This window comes from Giraffa tippelskirchi, chromosome 4 (assembly GCF_054371585.1).
Source record: "Giraffa tippelskirchi isolate mGirTip1 chromosome 4, T2T-mGirTip1v1.2.pri, whole genome shotgun sequence".
In the NCBI taxonomy this organism is placed as follows: domain Eukaryota; kingdom Metazoa; phylum Chordata; class Mammalia; order Artiodactyla; family Giraffidae; genus Giraffa; species Giraffa tippelskirchi.
Genome location: NC_137278.1, coordinates 5,234,145 through 5,255,223, shown reverse-complemented (window position 1 = coordinate 5,255,223; position 21,079 = coordinate 5,234,145). Strand labels below are relative to the sequence as shown.

Genomic DNA, 21,079 nt, shown 5'->3' with positions numbered 1-21,079 from the left:
GCTCCCTGTACGTCAACACGACTTCACTGCTGCGTCGGGCGTGTTGTTACTCGGGCACTGTCTGTGCAATGCCCGCAGGTGCTGAGCTCTGCCTTGGAAACTTGCCCCTCGATGAGGCTGGGGCCCCACCACCTGCACAGAGCACCCACTCGGAGCTGGGGAGTACAGGGGCTGGCTTTGAATGCGGGTCACCTGTCCCCCAGGTGGCGCTCCCCACGGTGACCCAGCAGCACTAGGACCGCAGCTTGGACCCGTTCACCGCTGGGGCGCGGGCAGAGCCGTGTCCTGGCTTCAGCGGGACCCCCACCCCCCAACACCAGCGAGCTCCGCGCAGGGCAGCCATACCTTTCCTGTCCGTCTCCGTGGCGTGGACGAGGAGGATGTCACCCGACCCTCCACGGACGTCTGGCCCGTCGTCGCCCTGCAGGACCACAGTAGAGGAGGGCGTGGGGCAGAATACAGCCGTGAGAGTCGGTTTAGGGACCAGCTGACAGACCCCCCAGGTCCTCACGGCACCCCCAGGGTCCTGGAGCAGCTTGGCCCAGCTGCAGAGGCCGGGGGTGCTCATCTGACCCGCACGCTCTACAGACGGCACCAGGCGCTGAGGACACTGCTGGGTCGGGGACCTGGCTGCCGACGGTTCACTGGCCCACGGGTCAGAGAGGGGAGGAGGGGACGGGGGAGCCCACGGGGAGGCAGGCAGGATCGGAGGGTCAGGGACGAGGGTGCAGACGACAGGCTGCTTCTGGGAGAGCTGCAGCAAGCTGCCGAATCCACACCTGCTCTCTGGGGGAGGGACACTGCTCACAACACATGTTCTTCCTGGGAGCCCTTAGGGGAGTGAGATATGTCACAAACATGCTCAGTGAGAGCCAGTGTGGCTTATACTGACCGCAGCCTGTCTATTAAGGGAAGTCTTGTTTTCCTAGGAGCAAACGCAGGCGTTCACCCATAAACCTGGCCTGGAGCCAAGAAAGAGCTGTCCCAGGACCAGGAAGCCCAGGCTGCTCCCTGTAATCTTGAAGGAGACCGCCCGCGTGAGCCTCTGCATGTCTCCAGCGCCCACTCAGAGACGCGCCTGCCTCTCTAGGGCAGGCTTTAACCCTGGAACCCAGGATCCTGGGAGTGTCCTGGATTTCCAGCTAAGGCAGGGCAGCAACGCCCAGGACCTGCTTTTTCCGAAGAAACTTCTGGCAAGAGTCACATCATTCTCTCTGCAGAGGAGCCAGCCCCCACCTATTGGTTCCTCCAGGCCATGACCAGGCCATGTCTGTGTGTGTAGAACACAGCTACCTCCTCGGGGAGGGGTCAAGGCCGTCACTGGGAGCCACTCCCCCGAGCCCCAGGGTTGCTGGGCAGCAGGGAGCGGAAGGCCCTCTCAGCTCAGCTCCTCGGGCGGTGACAGGTTCGGGCTCCATGTTCACCAGTGAGGCTCTTCTGATAAGACACGGGCTGGAGGCAGCCGTGTGGCCAGGCCTGAAATCCCTTCATCAGTTTGTGCCTCCCACGCAGAGACACGTGGATGGCTCTGTCACTAACAACATAAAAACACCCTGCACTGAGGGTCCAGCACACAGGGCTCCAAGCCAAGCACCCATGTGGGTTTCGTTCTCACAACAGCCTCCAGAGTCCTGTCATCTGGGGCTTATGGAGGACACTCTCCAAGTGTCGGAGAAGGAGACAGCACACTTCCTCCAGACAGTCGCCCGTGTGCCCAGGGTCCTGGAGCACCTGCAGTGGCCCAGGCACGGGGCCAGGACAAGAGGGGTGCAGAGCCCACAGCCCACGGCCACCGGGGGGTCAGCACTTGGCTGTGGCCTTTCTGTGTGGGTCACTTCCAGGTTCCCTTCTCAACGCCCCTTCACCCTCTTTCTGGGCTAGACGCTGCACGTACGGCCTGTGAGGAACCCACCTCTTGCTTGAGGGTCAGCCTTGCCATGATCTCATTGTGGTCGATGAGGGACAGCTCATCCACCTCCTCCTCTGACTGAGCCTCTGGATCATCTGGCGACTTCAGGGCCCTGGAAAGAGATGTGGTTTGTGTTGTGTCAACAGGCCTGGGGGTCCATGCGCCCGGGGCCTGGGTGGTACTGATGCTCCCGAACAAGTCCTCCCTGGACTGTGGCTCCACGTGAAGACCAGACCCGCTCCCACCCCTCCACAGGAGGCTGGGGGTGGACGGAGCCGGGACGCAGACTGGGTTTCTAATTCTGCTGCTGATAAGCTGTGTGGCTTCAGGACAGTCCCTGCTCTCTGGGTGCTCCATCGATTAAGTGGAAGGGATTAAGCACGCAGATCAAGAAGGTTCCACCAAGAGCTCTGAAGAAGTAACGGTCTCAGTTGTCTACAGCAAGGCCTACCGCACAGTCAGTGCTCCAGGGGAGGACGGCACAGGGCCAGTGGGGTACGGGACAGGCAAGCACGCATCTCAATGCCATTCCAGGTCTTTGCCCAGGGCCACCTCTCTGGGGGACTGAAGAGGAGCGGGAACCAGGCCCTTGTCCTTGGGGTGCTGGTGGGGACAAGGGCCAGGAAGGCCTGAGGGTAGGACGGGCAAGCTGAGACTGAAGCGCTGAGCAGGAGTTTGGGGAGGAGGGGAGAACACTCAGGGGAAACACATGGGGAGTGGGGGTGGGGAACGCAGCAGGTAGACGGCTGCGGGGTCTGTAGGCACCTTGCTCTCCCCCAGCGTTTTCTCTGGGATTCCCGTCATTCTCATGAAGGAACCCATGAGCCACTGACTGGCCTTGTGGTCAGAGGCCTCATTTTTAATACTCAGACATAAAATCTGACCACCTGGAGGGGCCAAACAAAACCACGCACAGTCCTGTCCTCTGGCCTTCACGGAAGGAGGACAACATCGCAGGGACGGCTTCCAGCCCGTCAACGTGTCCATCCCTCTGCTTCTTGTACAAGGGCTGTCTGAACTCTGAAAAATGGCATCACACCCCACCCTCTACTTGGCAGTGGAGCTGCCGAGCTGCTGTTGTTTGGCAAGACACCTCTCCCGCTGGGTAACAGAGTAGAACACCCAACACCCCTTAACACTCAGGGAGACCTGAGCCGCCGTGTCACACAGACGAACCCCACGGGCACGCCTCTGAGGAGCGGCTAGAGCCAGCCGGGTGGGCAGCCCTCATCAATGGGCCCCTGGGGAAAGCTTTCTATTTTTTTTCCCTGTCTCTTGCTATTTTCACCATATCTTTATTTATGCTTAGGCTTGACGAAAACAATGGGTATTGCTTAGCTCTGCACCCAGGACCCCAGAAGCAGCCAAACCTTAGCCAAAAGAGGGAGGAAAAACTTGAATCTGTGGAACATCTCTCAGAGAAGGGGACGTCAGCATGAAGTCGCAGGTGGCAGAGCTGATTGGTGGGTCCTGCAATTACCCTTTCTACGTGCAGGTTGGAGAACGTTACTATGTATTTCTACACCTGGTCAGGTTTGACTCAGGCTGACCCTGAGAACGTTACCAAAGATTACAGAGACATATGGCTAAATGCAAACATGAATCCTGATTGACCTAGTTCCAAAAAAATTAGTCTTATGAGATATAAGCTGTCTAGGTTTCTCACAGCTTTTCTTCCAAGGAGCAAGTGTCTTTTTAATTTCATGGCTGTGGTCATTGTCTGCAGTGATTTTGGAGCCTGGGAAGATAAAATCTGCCACTGCTTCTGCTTTTCCCCCTTCTGTTTGCCATGAAGTGATGGGACCGGATGCCATGATCTTAGTTTTTTTAATGTTGAGTTTCAAGCCAGCTTTTTCACTCTTCTCTTTCACCCTCATCAGGAGGATCTTTACTTCCTCTTCACTTTCTGTTATTTGCATATCAGAAGGAATTTATTATTACTCTTCTTGGGTGTGATAATCATACTGTAATCAGGTTGGCACTTTTGAGGCATGCTGAAATATTTAGGGACTGAAGGTCATGTTCATAACAGTTTCGAGTACACATGACATACAACATACATACTACCTCTAGAAACTCACAATAAAAAGTTTGGGGGTGGTAATCTTTTACAGTCCTTCATTACACTTGAACTCGTAAGAGGTGGAGGAGAGGTTGGCTTAGGATTGGAAGAAGAAAACACTGCTATGGGTAGTTTGTAGGGTGAACAGTACGTGTGCAGATACTCAAGAAGCAGTGGCTGTCTGTGGGCTGGCATGAAGGCCTTTGAGGGGCAGGATTATGTTATGCCAGCATGCATGGACACAACGCTGATTTCATTGCACATCAACATCTCCATCAGAGCTCGCGGGTAACTGGGTTCATTTTCCATGGGCAGCATTACTTTGAAAGGCATCTTTTCTTCTGAGCCGCAGGTCTCAACAGTGGGCCTAAAATATTCAGCAAACCGTGCTGTGAACAGATGTTCTGTCACCCAGGCTTTGTTCCACGTACAGAGTGCAGGCGGAGTAGAGTTAGCATCACTCATAAGGGCCCTAGGATTTTCAGATGGTGAATGAGCACTGGCTTCAGCTTCAAGCCACCAGCTGTGTTAGCCCCTAACAAGAGAGTCAGCCTGTCCTTTAAAGTTTTGAAGCCAGGCATTGACTTCTCCTCTCTGGCTATGAAAGGCCTGGATGGCATCTTCTTCCAGTGGAGCCTCTTTGCTCCACACTGAACATCTGCTGTCTATTGTAGCCTCCCCCATGAATGATCTGAGCTGGGTATTCTCGATGACTTGCTGCAGTTCCTGCATCAGCATTTGCTGTTTCACCTGCACTTGTCTGTTTTGAGACGGCTTCTCCCCTAACCCTCATGAGCCAACCCTGCTAGGTTCAGAGTTTTCTTCTGCAGCCTCCTCACCTCGCTCAGCCTTCATAGAATTGAAGAGATTAGGGTTTTGCTCTGGATGAGGCTTTGGCTTAAGGGAGTGTTGGGCTGGTTTGATCTATCCAGACCACCCAAACTTTCTCTGTACCAGCAGGAAGGCTGTTTCTCTTTCTTACCATTCGTGTGATCTCTGGAGCAGCACTTTTAATTTCTTTCAAGGACTTTCTTTGCCTTCACAACATGCCTAACTGGTTGGTTGGTGCAAAAGGTCTGTTTTGGCTTTCAAAATGCCTTCCTCACTGAGCCCCGTCATTTCTAGCTTTTGATTTAAAGTGAGACATGAGTGAGTCTTCCTTTCACTTGAACACTTAGGGACCAATGTGGGGTTATTAACTAGCCTAACTTCGATGCTGTGTCTGGGAACAGGGAGGCCTGAGAGGGAGGGAGACGGGGGGACAGCTATTTGGACTGTGTGGGGCAGTCCGAACGCACACCGTGTTTATCGATTCAGTCTGCCGTCTTATACGGGCATAGTCTGTGATGCCCCAAAGCAACTACCATAGTAACCTCAAAGATCACAGACTGTCGTAACAAATACAGTAATAGTGAAAAAGGTTGAAATCCTGGGAGAATTACCAAACTGTGATGCAGAAACAAGAAGCGAGCAGATGCTGTTGGAAAAACGGTGCCCACAGACTGGCTTGATGCAGGGCTGCTACAAACTTTCTATTTGTAAACAGCACAGCATCTGCGCAGCCCAAGTGTGAACACAAAGCCCCGCAGGCCTTGTGGGTGGGGGCGGGGGTCACCGGACGGCAGACTCGCTGTTCTCAGGGCGCCCGCTCCACGAGGGGCTTTTCCTACCTGTCCCCGCCGTCCCTGCCCTCCTTCCCGGGCGCACAGCCGGCCGATGTGGCGTCTCTGGAGTGTCCGTCCTTTGCTGCGGGTGACTCCTAGAAAGAGAAGGCAGAGCTGGGTGTGTGGCAGGCGCCCCTGCTGGGCCGCTCTCCGCAGAGCACCTGCCTGCATGTGGCTTCGGGGTGCGAGTTCCCAGGGAGCGGCCTGAGATGCAAACACGTCCACTGCGACCAGCACACAGGAAGCATGGCCTCTTCCGACTGGCATCCTGCCTTCAGGGAGAGTGAAGGCACCACTACTCACAGCTTCCGTCAGCTGCCGGCCTAGATGAAGCCACCCCATCGCCTCCCGGCAGAAAGGGCCGCCCCAGGGGCTACCTACCATGCAGCCAAGCTCAGCCAGTGCATGCCCTTCCTCCGTGGCCCTGACCAACACCCTACCTGCTGGCGGGCATCCCCGTGCCCGGGCACACAGAGAAACAGGCTGTGGGATTGGACGGGGCCTGCCCCCGACCCCAGCGCTGAAGGTTGCGGGCCTGCCTGCTGTGCCCCTGGGTGTGCAGCGCCTCTCTGCTGACCTCCCAGTCACAGACGCCCTTGGCACCGCAGTGCTTGCCTGACCCTGTTACGCTTCCCAAGGGCCTCGCTGCTCGGGCGCACAAGGCAGCCCCTCCCCTCCTCCAGCACCATGGCTTCTTCCCAGGAACCTGGCCCACCCCTCTCAGTGACCACACCGCCCTGGCACTCCTGGTCTGCCGCCTGGGCCACGACAGAGAAGGGGGGGTGCCCGGGGGAGGGGGGGAACACAAAGATGCAGAAATGTCCTCATGGAGGGTCACAGGCGGAGGGGAGCCCTGGAAAGTCAGCCTGGGATGGGTTCCGTGTACAGAGGCTGACCTAGAAGATGCAGGGGACACCCAGGGAAAAACAGCTCCTGGGGACCAGGCAGGATCCCATTGGCACGGGAACTCCACCACATTCTACAACTTGCTAACGCCTGAAATGGGGCCTGCTCGTGTGGATATCTGAGGTGCTACAGGGGTCATCATAATGTGACCATGCTTTCAATAGCTGGGCCCTTTGAGCTGACCTGGAGGAGGACGGAGTACCCTCAGAGAACCCCCTTTAGGGACTGGGCCTGGCTCAAGGTGGGGAAATTTATTCTGGAAAGTTCTGCATTTGCTCATGTTTTGCTGCAGCAAAACCTGGATGGCTGACTGTTTAGCAGAACCGCGGCCCCTCAACTGCCCGGCACTAGGGCAGCAGACCAGGGCGACCACGACAGCGTGAGGCCTGGGGGACTCCCCAGCTGCCCTGGGAGCAGGGGCATGGACGTGGAGCATGCTGGGGCAGGGGTGTTGGTTTGGAAGGCTCAGTGCGGGAGAGAGGAATCCCTACCTCAGAGGACGGACGGGAGACAAGCCTCAACAACGGAAGATGGGGCGGAAAGAAATCACTGAGAGTAGCCAGACACCGGCCAGGCCGAGCTGGCTGCTCTGATTCTCAGCAGGCCCGCCAGCCAGGCTGCAGGGGCCCCACACGCGGAAGCGAAAGCAAAGAAGACTGAGCCGGTAGCCCCGTCCTCTCCCTGCGGTCGGCCCTGGGCCAGGCAGTTCGTGATCAGGAGGCTCAGGCCGGCGGGAGCAGGGCTGAGCCTGCAGGCCTGGCTGCATGCACGAGGCAGCCCGAGGTTACTTACTCCTCGAGGGCGGGCCAGCTCCTCGCCGCTCTGGCCAGAGCAACACAGACTGACGTAGTCCCCCTCACAGGCGCGCTCGCTCTGGGGGAGACAGGACGAGAGATGCCCACCTGTGATGGCCCCGCCAGGCTGGCCCTGACCGGGACACTCTTTCTCAAGGAGCGGAAGACAGTGCCCTCCATTCCCTGGGGACCCTTCCCAGGGTCAGGGGACAAAGCTGTTTTTGCCACTGCCTGCCTCTGTCAGAGGGGACCTAGGTTTCCTGCTGGAGCTTCTCCAAAGACGTCAAGGGCACTATGGCCCTCAAAGTGCCCTGGAGGAGACGTACTCCTCCATGCTCTGCTGTAGCAGGGACAGCAGGGGCCGCAGCGTGGGACAGGGGGCAGTCACACAGGGAAAGAGGATGAGGGGCAATCACGGAAGACGGGGGACGGGGGCAGTCACGGAGGGCGGGAGGACGGGGGGGCAATCATGGAGGATGGGAGAGCAGTCACGGAGGACGGGGGGGGGCAGTCACGGAGGGCGGGGGGACGGGGGGCAGTCACGGAGGGCGGGGGGACGGGGGGCAGTCACGGAGGGCGGGGGGACGGGGGCAGTCACGGAGGGCGGGGGGACGGGGGCAGTCACGGAGGGCGGGGGGACGGGGGCAGTCACGGAGGGCGGGGGGACGGGGGCAGTCACGGAGGGCGGGGGACGGGGGCAGTCACGGAGGGCGGGGGGACGGGGGCAGTCACGGAAGGAAAGAAAACACCCCCACGCTGGAGGGTCAGCTGCACATGCCTGCAATTGTCCTGCCCCGTCCATCTGTCCCCGTGCACAGCAGCCTTGCCCTGAGCCCGGAGGAGGCACTGCGGCCCACCTGACCACACAGCAAGCAGGCCTCCATCCTCAGTACCACGGCAACTCAACACGCAACTGCCTCTGGGCTGTCAGAGACCTCTGTGCCCTTCTCTAGAATCCCCCAACCGCAAGGAAAGTCAGCAGGATTTACATCTCACGATTATGACAACAGATCGTCTCTAAGTGGCCACTAAGCCATCCGTGGAAAATCAGATCCTAGTTTGCTGGGAATCCACACAGAAGGTTTGATTTCTGTTCTGGAAGCTGATGGGCTACCATCTCACTGGGGGACCTGCGCACCCCTCAGCCCAGCCACACCACGACGGGGCCCACGCCAGCAACAGCTTCAACAGCGAGGGCGGGCGGAGGCTTTCTTGGAAGTGCAGCCCCGCGTGGAGGTGTGTGTGTTGAGTTCTCACCGAAGGCGTCTGGGGCGAGTCAGTGAAAGAGGTTTCGGAAGGAAGGCAGACAGTGTTCCCGTGAAAGCTGCTCTCCTGAGAAGACGAGAGAGGCCCGTCCAGGGTGCTGGGAGGCAGACTGGCCACGGGCGGCACGGCTAAGTCAGAGCTCTGAGACTGGTGGACAGGTGGGAAGTGTGGAGAGGAAGAGGAGGTAGACGGAAGGAAAGGCTGGACGGAAGCTTGGCTGTGAGGCACGAAATCCTGCGAGTAGGACCTAAACACGGATTTGTACTACAGAGTCAGAGTGGAGCACAGACACGGACACGAGGAAGGGAAGAAGAAAACAGACAAGAGAAAAAGTCGTTAGAGTAACTCGGCTGAGCCGTGACGGGCCAATCACAGTCATTCTAATGAGGACACCGCTCAGGCCAAACCACCCCTGTGGCCCACTGGCTGGAGGTCCCCCCACCCTGGCTCGGCAGCCCCTTGAGAAGGGCTTGAAGACCACCCAGAGCCGTCCTCAGTGTCTCAGGGGTGGCACGCGGTGGACCCCAAGGAGAGCAAGCCCCCACCCCCACACTGTGGGGAGCGGGGTCCCATCCTCTGTTTGTCAGAAAATTGAGCCTAGGCGGCCCTGTCTTTGCCGATTGTCCTTCCAGGAACCTTGTGACTGAACCAAGTGTGTGCAGACACCTGGTCACATTTACTCATTTTGAGTTTTTTTTGATGAATCTGATTTTAGTCCTTGGAAGTCAAATACTGCAGGCCTTTTCAATACTGTAGTCACTTCAAATCCTTTTGGAAGGGAAGCGACAGGCCTTAAAAATGGTTGAAAGAATTGTGCTCCCAAAACACTAAAAATTTCTAAGCGCATTTCCCTTTCTGCCCATCTTTTTTCTTTTTCTTTTTTTAACAGAAGAAGTACAACGCCTCTGATACCCCCTGAGGACTGCAAGGCTCTGCTCTCCGAGGGTCCCATAGTGAGAGAAAAGCATGAGGTCAGGCTGGGCAGAGAGCAGAGCCTGTGAGTGCAGACTTGGGTCTGGGCTGTGCTGTGAAAGGTGGGTCGGAGACCACCAGCCAACAGGCCCCTGGGGTGGCCAGGCCTGCCCACCGTCCTGGAGTAACGGGGAGGAATGTGCGGCAGGGGCTGAGTTGGAGCCCCTGCCAGGCTCACTTCCCACCACGGGGGGCTGGAACTTGACAAAAGCCCGCCCCCAGAACAAATATGCACACCACTTGCCCAGCTGTCCTCTCTGCATTTGGCATAGGGTTTTTTTTTTTGGTGAGGCGTATGAGATCTTAGTTCCCTGATCAGGGGTTAAACCTGGGCCCCTGGCAGCGAAAGCAAGGAGTCCTAACCACGGGACCACCAGGGAATACCCGGCACAGGATTTTTGAAATCTATGGAGCAAGAGGAAATGAAGTCTTAAAGAGAGGCTAAAGCCACTCATCCTTTAGCGTTTCTCTAAAGCTACACTTCAACCTACGGGGAGAGCTGCTGTCACTCAAGGACAGGCACACCCCCCTCTGCCCGCCCTCCATCCCCTGGGCAGTGGATCAGAGTTCAGAGCTCCCCCACTCCTTGGTGAAGCCAAGAGCCCCATGGCTGTTGGTTTATATCCGACCCAGGATACCTGCCTAGAAACTGACTGTCCCCACACATCTTACTTCCATCTAATTCAGAAGCTCAAGGCCAACCCAGACACACAGGGGAACGAGTGGAGGAGCACAGTGCCGACAATGAGGCCTGGGTTCCTGTTGATCCCATCTGTCCATGTGCCTTCTTTGGGGAGAAGCCTGCGGCGGCAGAGCCCTGGATTAGCTGTCCTCCCCTCGGGCCGTGGAGCCTGAGCGTCCATGGGGCACCCTCCTCAGGGCCAGTGGCCGCCGCCTTCAGTCTGACCTCTCAGAGCAGCTGTCCAAGCCAGGGCCTGCTGGGGGTGGTGCGTCTGGCTTGGGGGGCTGTTTCACCTCTGGAGGATGCTGCCTCCACAGCCACAGGGAGGCTCTCTTGCTGGCGGAGAAGGTGCCCGGAGGAGACTGCGAGTGAAATGCATCAGCCGAGGGAGGGGCTCGGCCCGGTCCTGGGAGACCGTCTGAGGGACTCTCGCACCTGCCGCATTGGGGCAGTGGCTGCAGACTCACGCGGGAGTCCGGCCCCCAGGCCTGTCGGACGCTCACTCCCTCGCACAGGGGCCTCTCCCTTGCCCACGACTCCTCCTCGCTCACAATTCACCTTCAGTGCTGCTATGGTTGGAATGTCGGTGCCCCCCAAATCTGTATGTTGAAATCCTCACCCCCCCCAGATGCTGGGGTCTGTGCTACAGAAAAGAGGCTCTACCCTCTGCCACGTGAGGATCAAGAAAAGTCCGTGACCAGGCAGAGGGGCTTGCCCAACCATGCTGGGCCCGGATCTTCTGGCCTCCAGAACTGCAAGAAACACACTTGCTGTTATAAGCCACCCAGGCTGCGGTAATCTGTTACAGCAGCCAGAACGAACCAGGCCAAATGCTGGCTCTGGGGTTCTGACGTATGCTCACTGACCCCCCTGTCCCTCAAGCATGACAACGCACAGAGCGGGCCCTGCAGTAACCAAGCCCTAACTTACACATGCGCGTGCACACACACGCACACAGCGGGTGCCTTTTCTGGGAGCTGAGACAGCTGCTGAGAGGGCACGTGCTCAGGTCATACAGACCTGCACTCGGGTCCTGAGCTCTCTACTTGTGTGACCTCAGGCAGGGGGTGTGAGTTCTGGGGCCTCGGTCTCTTCCTCTTTAAACCAGGGATGGAAACAGCAGTTCTTCCCTCCCAGGGGCTCTGTGTTTACTGAGACACCCTGTAAGTTAGGCTGGGTGACAAGCAATCAGCGTCAGCTCTCCTCTCCTGCCTTCCAAAATACCCTCAGGAGCGCCTCGAAAAACAGAGCCGAGGCGTTTAATTAACTCAGCACATACTTACTGAATGAGGGAATGCTTAGGAACGGATCCTAACGCTGTTATTAACCAAGGTGCCCAGAACGTCGCCTGACCTCAGCAGTGTCTCGACTGCGGGTATGGGGGTCGTGGACAAGCTTCCCTGGCTGCACAGGTGCAGGTCGGCAGGGGAGGCCACCGAGGGTGAGGACAGCAGAGGAGAGGGGCGGCCGCCAGGGTGAAGGGAAGGAGGGTGGATGTCTCTGGGGCAGAGCAGCTGCCTGCCCTGCCCTCCTTCCCTCAGCAACAACCAGGCTGCCTTGGCTCAGCTCCGGTATTCAAGCTATGCAGTCCTGCTGGGACAGCAGCCAGGCCTGAACATCACCTTCAGGGGGCAGTGGTGGTGGTGGTGGGGGGGGCGCGGGGAGACGCAGGGCTGCTCTCAAATCACCATCAGGCCGGTCCCTCCCTGGCCCTACAGACTCATTCCTGTACCGCAGTCAACAAATCCAGTGTCCACCACCTCCCCCGAGCAGTGTTTCCAGGCCTTTTAAGATCACATTTATTTCACAAGGGCAGGGAGAACTCAGGGCTGGCCATGGAGCAGAAAACACGCCTTCACCACAGCCTGGAGTCTATTTTAGGATCTGGCTGGTGCTGGGCTTCACTGCTGCACTCCGCGGCAGGAATTTTTATTTATAGCCGGAGTAAGACTGTCTGGGCCCAGGAGTCTATAACGGGACGGGCTGCCTGTCAGGAGGTGGCATGTTTCTGCAGGAGATCTGTGTGTGCTCAAGTGACTTCTGGGGAGGAGAAGCAGTTGGCAGAGGGGCGCCTGGCCCCCCACGTCAGCCCTGATCTCACAGTCAAAGCGTGAGCAAGAGCCATCTCATGATGGTGGGGATGACAGCTATTCTCACTGAAGGCGTCCCGCTGGGCAGATGAGGTGCTGAAGGTTTTATGTGAACCACCTCATTTACTCTGCACCAAGTTACGATGCTCCTTACGAAGATGCAGAGATCTTTTCTCTACGTGTCTGACGTGTATGTCAGGCCTTGGCTCACTGCCTCTTGCAGGCTGGTCATCACTCGGGAGGTCTCTGAGCGGAGCGAGCAGACGGGGCCCCGCAGAGCTGCAGGATTGCAAGGTTAGGGCCTGTCATGTGCCCAGAGTGCTCCCTGAGTGTGAGGGGGCCGTCCCAGCAGCATCTCTGCCGAGCTGAGCCCGGCCGTGGCTTACTAGGTCCACGGCTGCCCCTTCCAGCTCGTCTCTGTATCTTCATGAGGAGGATCGTAACTTGGTGCAGAGACACAGGAGCCACCGACCCACTCTTGGAACTACACGCCTCAAAGAACCACCGAGTCTTCTGGGTGCAGAGGAGGAGGGAGACTGCCTGAATGTGTGGCCAGTCAGGTGCTAGGTAGCAGAGCTTCCCGAAGCTGGCCAGGCACCAGTTTTCAATGCCACTTCCTTTCCATTATATCCTGGCATGAAAGATGACTAGGGACGGGCCCTGTGCTGTGTTGGCAAGAAAGCAGGAAAGTAAATCTTCATAAGAAAACCTGACTCTTCAACATGACAGACATTCCATCTCATCCCTGTGATTATCAGAAGGCTGGGGCCCAGAGGAGGCGGTCAGCGTGCCAGCAGCCGAGGGCTGGAGCTGCAGGCCAGGAGACCTTGACTGTTACGGCTACTCCAGGGTAACTCGGGCCCCGAGCTCTGGAGAACATCCAGCCCTACCGATCACGGGAAATGCGCTCTCAATGAATGGACTGACTGTCGCCACCAAGTGTTTGGGAAGTGAAGAAGTCGCCAGAGATCAGTCATTACTGTACACCCTTGGCTCCAGCAAGGCTCGTGACTTCACGGTTTTTGAACGCTACTTAGCGAAAACAGAGAAGCTCTTGGACAGCTTGTTTGGGGGCTTAAAGTTTTATCCATCATTTGGGAGAAAACATATTCAAAGGAGCTGCAATTCGAGGGTGGTTTGAGCTTTCTTCTCCTATAGTGAGCCAGTGGGAACCACGGCCCAGGGCCAGTCCTGGGCTCAGCGGACGCATCCTTCAAATAGGGCCTGTGAGTGTCCACACAATATGGGCCTCAGTTATTTCTCTTGGAAGGAAGTAAAGCTTTTAGCTGCTGCAAAACACATAGCTTCAATTTCCTGGGGAGGGATCTCCTGGAAACAACCACATCTGATTTGGTTCTCAGATGACATATGACCATTCCGAGGTCACCTGGAAGGACCCTTGATAACGGTTCTTCTCACTCCATGGGGCAAACTGGCCACAAGACTGCTTGTCTCCTCTCTCCTTCCTGGTCCCAGTTAACTACGTGTTTACAAAAGCCGTCTTAGGCCCAGAGGGAACTTCCTACTTTGAGGTGCCTGTGTTAACTTATAACTACTACATGTTAGATAACGTCAAAAGCGGAGTTTCTGAAGCCAAGTGGCAGGGTCGGAGGCCGACACTGTGCGCTCCTGCACTCAAGGCGAGGAGAGACACTGCTGTGGGTCCCGGCGTGCGAACAAGGAGACAGCGCTCAGCTCACCCAAGGAAGGCAGCGTCGACGTCATGTGTGTCCAAAAAATGCCTTCTCTCTTTTTGAATAAACTTCTTGGTGGAGTCTATCTTTTCTAATCCATTTAAAATTCTAATTTGTAATTCTACAACAAAGGATGTAGACGAACAAAAATGTTTTGCTCAGGAGAATTTTAGGACAAGTGAAAGCAGAAATTTACTATGTTCCCTCTCATGTTTCATACTTTTGCATTTGAATCACAAGATCTTCCTTGAAAAACACTACATTTTTGGCCAATGGTTTCAAGGTTAATTACATTTTTGTGAGAACCTCCAATACATCTTGGGATGCTCTGTATATTCCTTAAATATTCACCTTAGGGCTTCCCTGGCGGCTCAGTGGTAAAGAATCTGCCTGCCAATGCAGGAGACACGGGTTCTATCCCTGCTCCAGGAAGATCCCACATGCTGCAGAGCAACTGAGCCTGTGCTTTAAAGCCCAGGAACTGCAACTACGGAGCCCGCGCGCCACCACTGCTGAAGTCCGTGCGTCCTGGAGCTAGTGTAACAAGAGAAGCCACTGCCATGAGAAGCGTGAGCACAACTAGAGAGTACCCCCGCTCACTGCAACTAGAGAGAAGCCTGCACAGCCACGGAGACCCAGCTCTGTCAAAAATAAATAAATAAATAAAATTATTTTAAGAAGTGCTTCCCTGCATTAAAACAAAAATATTAACCTCAACAACATCAACTCTTCATAGGAAGATTTAGTACAGATTCCACAGTGATCTGAATTTAGTTCTAGAAATGCAACTCCACTGTGTTTTACTCAGTGCGACTCTACGCAGCACGACAGGGGCTCTAACTCACACCTGCTCCTGGTGCTCCACGGAGAGCCTGTGGCTACACTCTGTTCTGCGTCAGAACAGTCAGGACAAAGAAAGCACGTCTCCTGACGTCCAGCCTGCGCACAGGCTTTTCTTTCTCCTGAGCCTCCTCGGCTCTCAACACTTACTGGCCATTGAACAATCCATAAACGTCAACCTGACACTGTCCTTTTCATGATGGGGATCAGATTCTAGCCTCAGCTCTGACTTTAAGCTCTTTAGCTAATGGTTCAGTTTCTCTAGTCTGGTGTCTCTGTCTCCAGAATGTGGGTAAACATTCCATCACAGAGCAGGAAGGAAGGGCCCTTGACAAGTTGACAAGCAGCCTGAAATCACAAGAGTAAAGGCAACCGTCAATGTGTGGCCAGCACCCTTAGGGGTCATGTCACACAGGACCTTCCCAAGGACCCGGGGGCCTTGTGGTCCCTGACCAGTAGGACTGTCACAGACTGAGCCAGCTGTATACCTGCAGCGAGGGGAGGCAGCGAAGTTCCTGTCTGAAGCCAGTCTGCAAGCGCTGACTGTCCACAGTGACATGAGCACCAACCAGAGTGAGGGAGTCTTCAGAAGGAGGAACAGAAACAGCGGGGGTGGAGCAGCTGCTTTGGCAAGCCCCCAGGACAAGATCCCCAAGCCCTGCTCCTTGGCCCTTGGGTGTCCACCGCAGGAGAGGCGGGCTCACCCTGGGCTCAGGGTGGGGGCCTGACACAGAGTCAGGCTTCTACCTCTACCTGAGGGGGTTAGGAACCCACAAGAGCGCTGGCCCGCCCATGCCTCCTTCTTACAAGGCCGTGTCTGGGCTCGGAGCGGCAGTGAACTCGGAGGTCACACTTCAGGGAAGCACTGGCCACACGGGCACCCAGTTGTTGAGGAACGGCAGACAAGCACAGGGGGAACGTTCCAGAGGAGCCACATTGCATTTCAAGGGCCCGGCAGACCGGAAGAGCCTGCAAAAATCTCAGGCCAGACTCAGAGGGGCCTGCAAAGACTCCCGCGTGGCTGGCACAATAGCCCTGCTTTTCCCGCTACTGACGGTGCTGGGGGCCGCTCTCTAGGAAACTCTGGGAGGCTGGGCAGGCTGACGGAACAAAACGCCCAACAGAGGTCAGCTCAGAGACGAACCTGCCTGCCCTGGGCCCCCGGTGCTGCCCACGGACCCTCCCTCTTCTCTCAAGAGTAAGTTTGCTCTGACCAGGCAGGAAGCCAGTGAGGAAAAGACGATGTCAGAAAGACACAGGGGGCAGGGGGCGGCGGGGGCGGGAGCCTCCTTCACCAGCGGGAGGACACACCTGCTGTGGTCCACAATCTTCCTTCCTGTCTCCCTCTCCTTCCCCGTTTGGCCTTTCGACCTGTCAGATGCCTTTGTCTCAGTGACGGCTGGTGACAGGAGGCCAAGGAGTGGGGTGGACAGAGCGAGCCTCTCCAGGGGCAGGGTCCTAGAAGGGCCCGTGTGCTGCAGCGTGGAAGCCCAGCCCGGCTCTCAGAGGATCATGGCCAGCGGCTCCACACTTCGTCCCCCTTTAAACTGAAGTCCTCAACAGGACACACATGACTTTCTTACCCGAAAGTTTTAAAAACAGAAGACAGTTATTATGGGTATTTATGAAGTTCTTCTTCTGGGTCTTCTAGAAGTTTTGCTTCTCCAGAATCATTTTGGAAGCCAAGATGGTAAAGAAAATATTTCAACAGAGTCCTAGCATCCAGCTATATCTCTTGGTGACAGTAAATATCAGTGAGCCAAGAAAGAATAGGCATGGAGGGAAGTGGCTTTTGTAACATCAATACTGTAATATCTGGAGGGCCAGAAACCCTAATGGTTATTAATAGATTCCCAATAATATCTTGGTCAAGGGTAACGTGAATATGGACCCAACTCAGAGCTTCCAAGATTACACACCACTAGAGTTCAGAATAGAGAAAATGCAAGTCCCAGAAGGGCCACAGTGGGAACAGCAGTGGGAATCCAGGGTGGTGGGGGAAGGACTGGTGCTGGAGGGACAGGAGTTTGGGGGGAGGTGGGAGTCGGGCAGCCAGCATGGGCAAGGCCGCAGTGAGGACAGGGTAGACGGCTGGGGGTACGAGTGATGGAGGAGAATCCAGGGGCAGGAAGAGGATGCCAGCGCTATAGCTGAGGGGTGTATCTCAGTGGGCCCAAGGGGCAGGCATACTGCAAGGCCTGGTGGAATCGGCACAGGCACGAGGGGGCCGGCCACCCATGCCTGGGGGAGGCTGCACCTGGCTCTCCACATCGTTCTGGCCTCACAGTAGCTCATCATTTCCCTGAACACCTTCTTCTACCAAACTGGTCTTAATGTCCCAGACGCCACATGTCTGGGCAGCTGTTCAAGTCTCCTAGAATCATAGTGCATGCCAGGAAGGAAAGGGGGTCTGTGGACCAGGGGCTAAGCAGACCTAGCCAAAGACTGTGAAGACGAGGGTGGGCACCTCCCAGGAACGGGAGCAGGAACACGCCTGGGGACAAGTGGGGAAAGAGCGGTCAAGGCTGGGCCCGAGCCCAGAAGGCAGCACCCAGGAGGAAACAGCAGGTTTCGACTAAGGGGCAGGATGTATGAAGGGCTGGCTGTTGTCACCCCTCCAGTCGCTCTCCCTGGACCTCAGTCCTGAGAGTTTATACTTGAGACAACCTTCTACTCCCCATCTTCAGGCAGGTCCCTCATTGACCTTAATCTCCCTGAAATCTTACCTGGCCTTCAGACCAAACTCAAGCACCCCCTCCTGAAACTGTCCTGCCTCCACTGCCCACAGCCTTCCCCAGACGTCTGTGACTCTCACCCTGCTGCCCACACTCTGCCTGAGCTGGAGTCTCCTTTCCGCTTGACTCACTCTGCCTACTCCCTTGCACGGGCTTCTCAAGGATGATGGGCCGTCCTGCTTGTGCTGGATTCTTCTAGCTGCCTGACCCACACTGGGAGCGGCTCCGTTCTTACCAAATTAAATCTTCCGTGGGATCCCAGGAAAAGTGAACAGGAATGCTTCTTCAGCACCTCCTTCATTTTAAATTGATCAGTGCAGGGTCACTGCTCTACAAGTAATTCCCATGGTAAGGTTTTCAATCTCCTTGTTACCAGGCAGGAGTAACAGGTCACTGGGCAAAGAACTTCAGATTTGGCACCTGCTATTTTCCTATGAGGTAGCTCTTGGGAATTCCATGCTAGACTGATGACACAAGCCCAGGGGTGAAGGAACGAAGACATTTGGCAATGAAGCGCTGGTCCAAGAGCACGCCAAAGCCCTCTGTCTGGGGCTCATCTCAAAATGTAAGCAGAGAATACACATGAAGAACATACTGGTACTATGGCTAAATCATTTCTCTGGGGTTTCTGCATTTCTAATGTCAAGTGTTCCATACATATAGGCCATTACTAACATCTCTGGAGGCCTGGAGGGGCTTCACTTCAAGTGAAATAAAGCACCCTTCTTAGCTCACTCCCCTCAGGCTCCTTTGTGGAGCTGGTGCTGAGATGCAGGATGCTGTGAGACTCCTCTGTGTGCTGCGGGGAAAACTTTGACATACTCATACCTGAGCTTAATTAAAATGTCCTCGAATTCTCTTTAATTCTATAGCATACAGTCCAGTTCATTCAATCTTCTCCCCAAACTACTCAAAAGGGATGTTGTAGACATTCTTAGAAAAACTCACACTTACTTTCTGTTCATAGAGGGGAGAAGGAAAAAAAAAAACCCATCAAGAGCTAGGATTGTCTCAAGGCCAAGGTTTGCAAGAATTGTGAAAGGAGCTGCCAGAGGTGGCTGCTGAGGAAACAGAGGGCGTCTGTGCACCAGAGCGGGGAAGGGTGGGGAGTGGTCCTGTCTCACCCGGCGAGGTCCGGGCACTGAAGGGAAGACAGCATCCCGAGGTACCCTCAATGGGGAGGACCAGCTTCACCTGAGCGCTGGGTGGCTCACAAATATGGAGACCGGACAAGACCACACTGGGAACCCAAGCTTGGAGAGGGCTCTGACATCACCAGGTCAACCTGGTCATTCAAAAGGGCAAAGGAAGTCCAAGCAGGTGAAGACATCTGCCCAGGCACTCATGCACAGGATGAGAACAAGCCAAGACTAGAACCCAGAACTCTAAGACAAGAGCAATAATGACAGAAGTTCCAAGCTTACTACCCGCCTGGCAGTTTCCTGTGATTTTACTTAACCCTCCCCTCACAGAAGGGGAGGCGAGGAAAAGTGCCGCCCCAGAGGACTGCACTCCAGGCCGAGGAGGGTGTGAGCCACCCCGGGACGAGCCCACTGAGCTCCCTTGGAGAGCCCTTTCCCGAGCCCTGACACCCAGGGGGTCACTGGACAGAGTCAGTGGGAGGTGGGGGCGGTCAGGTTCTTGAGCAGCTGCAGATCCCAGAGCAAGACAGCAGACCTGTGCAGCCTCCGAGGCGTCAGCACCTGCGTGTCTGCAGACACTGCGCCAGCCCTCCTCCTGCCGCCCCACCTCCACAGGGGGACCGTGGGAGGGAGGCACCCAGTGGAGATAGAGTCCACTCTCCTCCCCAGGCCGCCTTGCCTGGGGCCTAACCCAGAGGACGCACGCCAGCCCTATGTCGAGGCCTTACGAAGCCTGCAAGTTTCCATCTGTCTTCCTGGAGCCCAGCAGACTGCCCTGTGAGCACGCCCAGGCTGGCTGGATGGAGCGGACGGGTCAGGAGGGTCACTGCCAGACCAGCGCCATCCCTGGAGCGCCAGGGATGTGGGCGAGTCCAGCCCTTGGCAGCCAGGCCTGCCCCGATCAGCACAGCTGTGCTGCTAAGCTGTGTCCTAGGCAAGGCTTCCCTGGTGGCTCAGCTGGTGAAGAATCCGCCTGCAATGCAGGAGACCTGAGTTCGATCCCTGGGTTGGGAAGAACCCCTGGAGAAGGGAAAGGCTACCCACTCCAGTATTCTGGCCTGGATAATTCCATGGACTGTATAGTCCATGGGGTCACAAAGAGTCGGACGCAACTGAGCAACTTTCACTTTCAGGCAAGGACAGACGATTACTGTTCTTTTAAGCCACAGGTTTTGGGGTGGTTTGTTACATAGCAAGAGGTAGCGAAAGCTAACGGACACAGCTCCCTTAACTCCAGCTCCATCACGCTGGGTACAGCCTGCTCTTGGGGCTCTGCTTCCTACGTGAGGAATATTCTCTTTTAAACACAGAACACTACAGGGCTGACCCAAGGTCCAGTGGGAGAACAGAATAAAAAGGCCAAAGCATCTCTGCCAGTTTACGCCTGGGTGATGATGCTCTGAGCGTGGCCGCTAACAGTCCCACCCCAACCCGCCCCAGCCACTCACACCGACCTTCGGGCCACCTTTCCTGTCTGGGGTCTGTGGAGGGATGCAGCCGGCGACAGGCAGCAGCACGCGTGTCGGGAGGCATCGGCCACGAGGGAACGGTCTCGCTCCCCAGGTTCCCGGCAGCGAGTGCAGGGAGCGACTCACCGAGGGCACAGGTAAGCTGCCGTGCCGGCTGAGAAAGGAGTTAGAGACGGACACACCGATGCCCGGACCGGCACTGCCGTCCTCGGGGGTGAAGGCCACTTTAGTTTGCTGGACACAGTAGGAGACAGAGGAGAAGGAAGAAGCAGCATAGGAGGCCTGCTGGACAGAGGAACGAGGGAGGAGAGAGGGCAGGAGGGAGAAAAGCAGAGAACAGTCAGGCATGTACACATAAGAGCGAGGCAGGCTGCTACCCGATCTGCTGGGACCTTCTGGAGAGGGATGGCTTCTCGGCCCAGCTAGGGGCCAAGGATGCCCGTTGAAGCGAGCTGGGGGGCAGGTGCCCTCCTCACTCCTATGTCCACTGGAAGCGGCGGTAAGATGGAAGAAGCCACGCGGACTTGAGTGTGCACCCCAGCTCCTCCGCTTCCTTAGGGCCCCAGGCACTCCTCTGTGGGAGTGACCGTGCTTCAGGGTGCAGAGTGGGGGCCAGGCGGCCTGGGCCCTCATCTTGGCCTGGCCGTATGGGACCGGCTTGGCCTCGGGTGTCACACGATGCTCTCTGCACCTCAGGTTTTCGGCAGAGGGCTGTGTGCACATCAAGCACCTAGAACCAGGCCTCCCTCAGTGCACGTGGGCCGACAGGTGTACCCGTCATGCTCACTTCCGTCTGGAAAATAGGGTCACACTTCTCACACCAGCACTGGGGAAGGGGCACCCAGCGGTCACAC

At 56.4% G+C, this 21,079-nt stretch overlaps 1 protein-coding gene and 1 long non-coding RNA gene across 31 annotated transcripts in view; both read right to left on the bottom strand.

Annotated features, from left to right (window-relative positions):
• The window catches only part of RAPGEF1 (Rap guanine nucleotide exchange factor 1), a 245,696-nt gene that overhangs the window by 12,813 nt on the left and 211,804 nt on the right, over positions 1-21,079 (bottom strand). For 15 of the 30 annotated variants that reach the window (XM_081594660.1, XM_081594651.1, XM_081594662.1 and 12 more), the window contains 3 exons: positions 5,642-5,730; positions 1,913-2,021; positions 346-421 (listed from right to left, as the gene is read on the bottom strand). In XM_081594660.1, the coding sequence (XP_081450786.1) occupies positions 346-421; positions 1,913-2,021; positions 5,642-5,730 (274 nt within the window). Of the gene's footprint in view, positions 1-345; positions 422-1,912; positions 2,022-5,641; positions 5,731-7,333; positions 7,415-8,592; positions 8,866-20,351; positions 20,511-21,079 lie in introns of all 30 variants that reach the window. The other 15 variants (XM_081594634.1, XM_081594631.1, XM_081594636.1 and 12 more) reach the window with 7 other exon arrangements.
• On the bottom strand, positions 13,412-15,462 carry LOC145546787 (uncharacterized). The gene is made up of 2 exons (XR_014083271.1): positions 15,368-15,462; positions 13,412-14,680 (listed from the first exon to the last, which is right to left on the bottom strand). It is a non-coding gene; the product is annotated as an uncharacterized LOC145546787 (long non-coding RNA).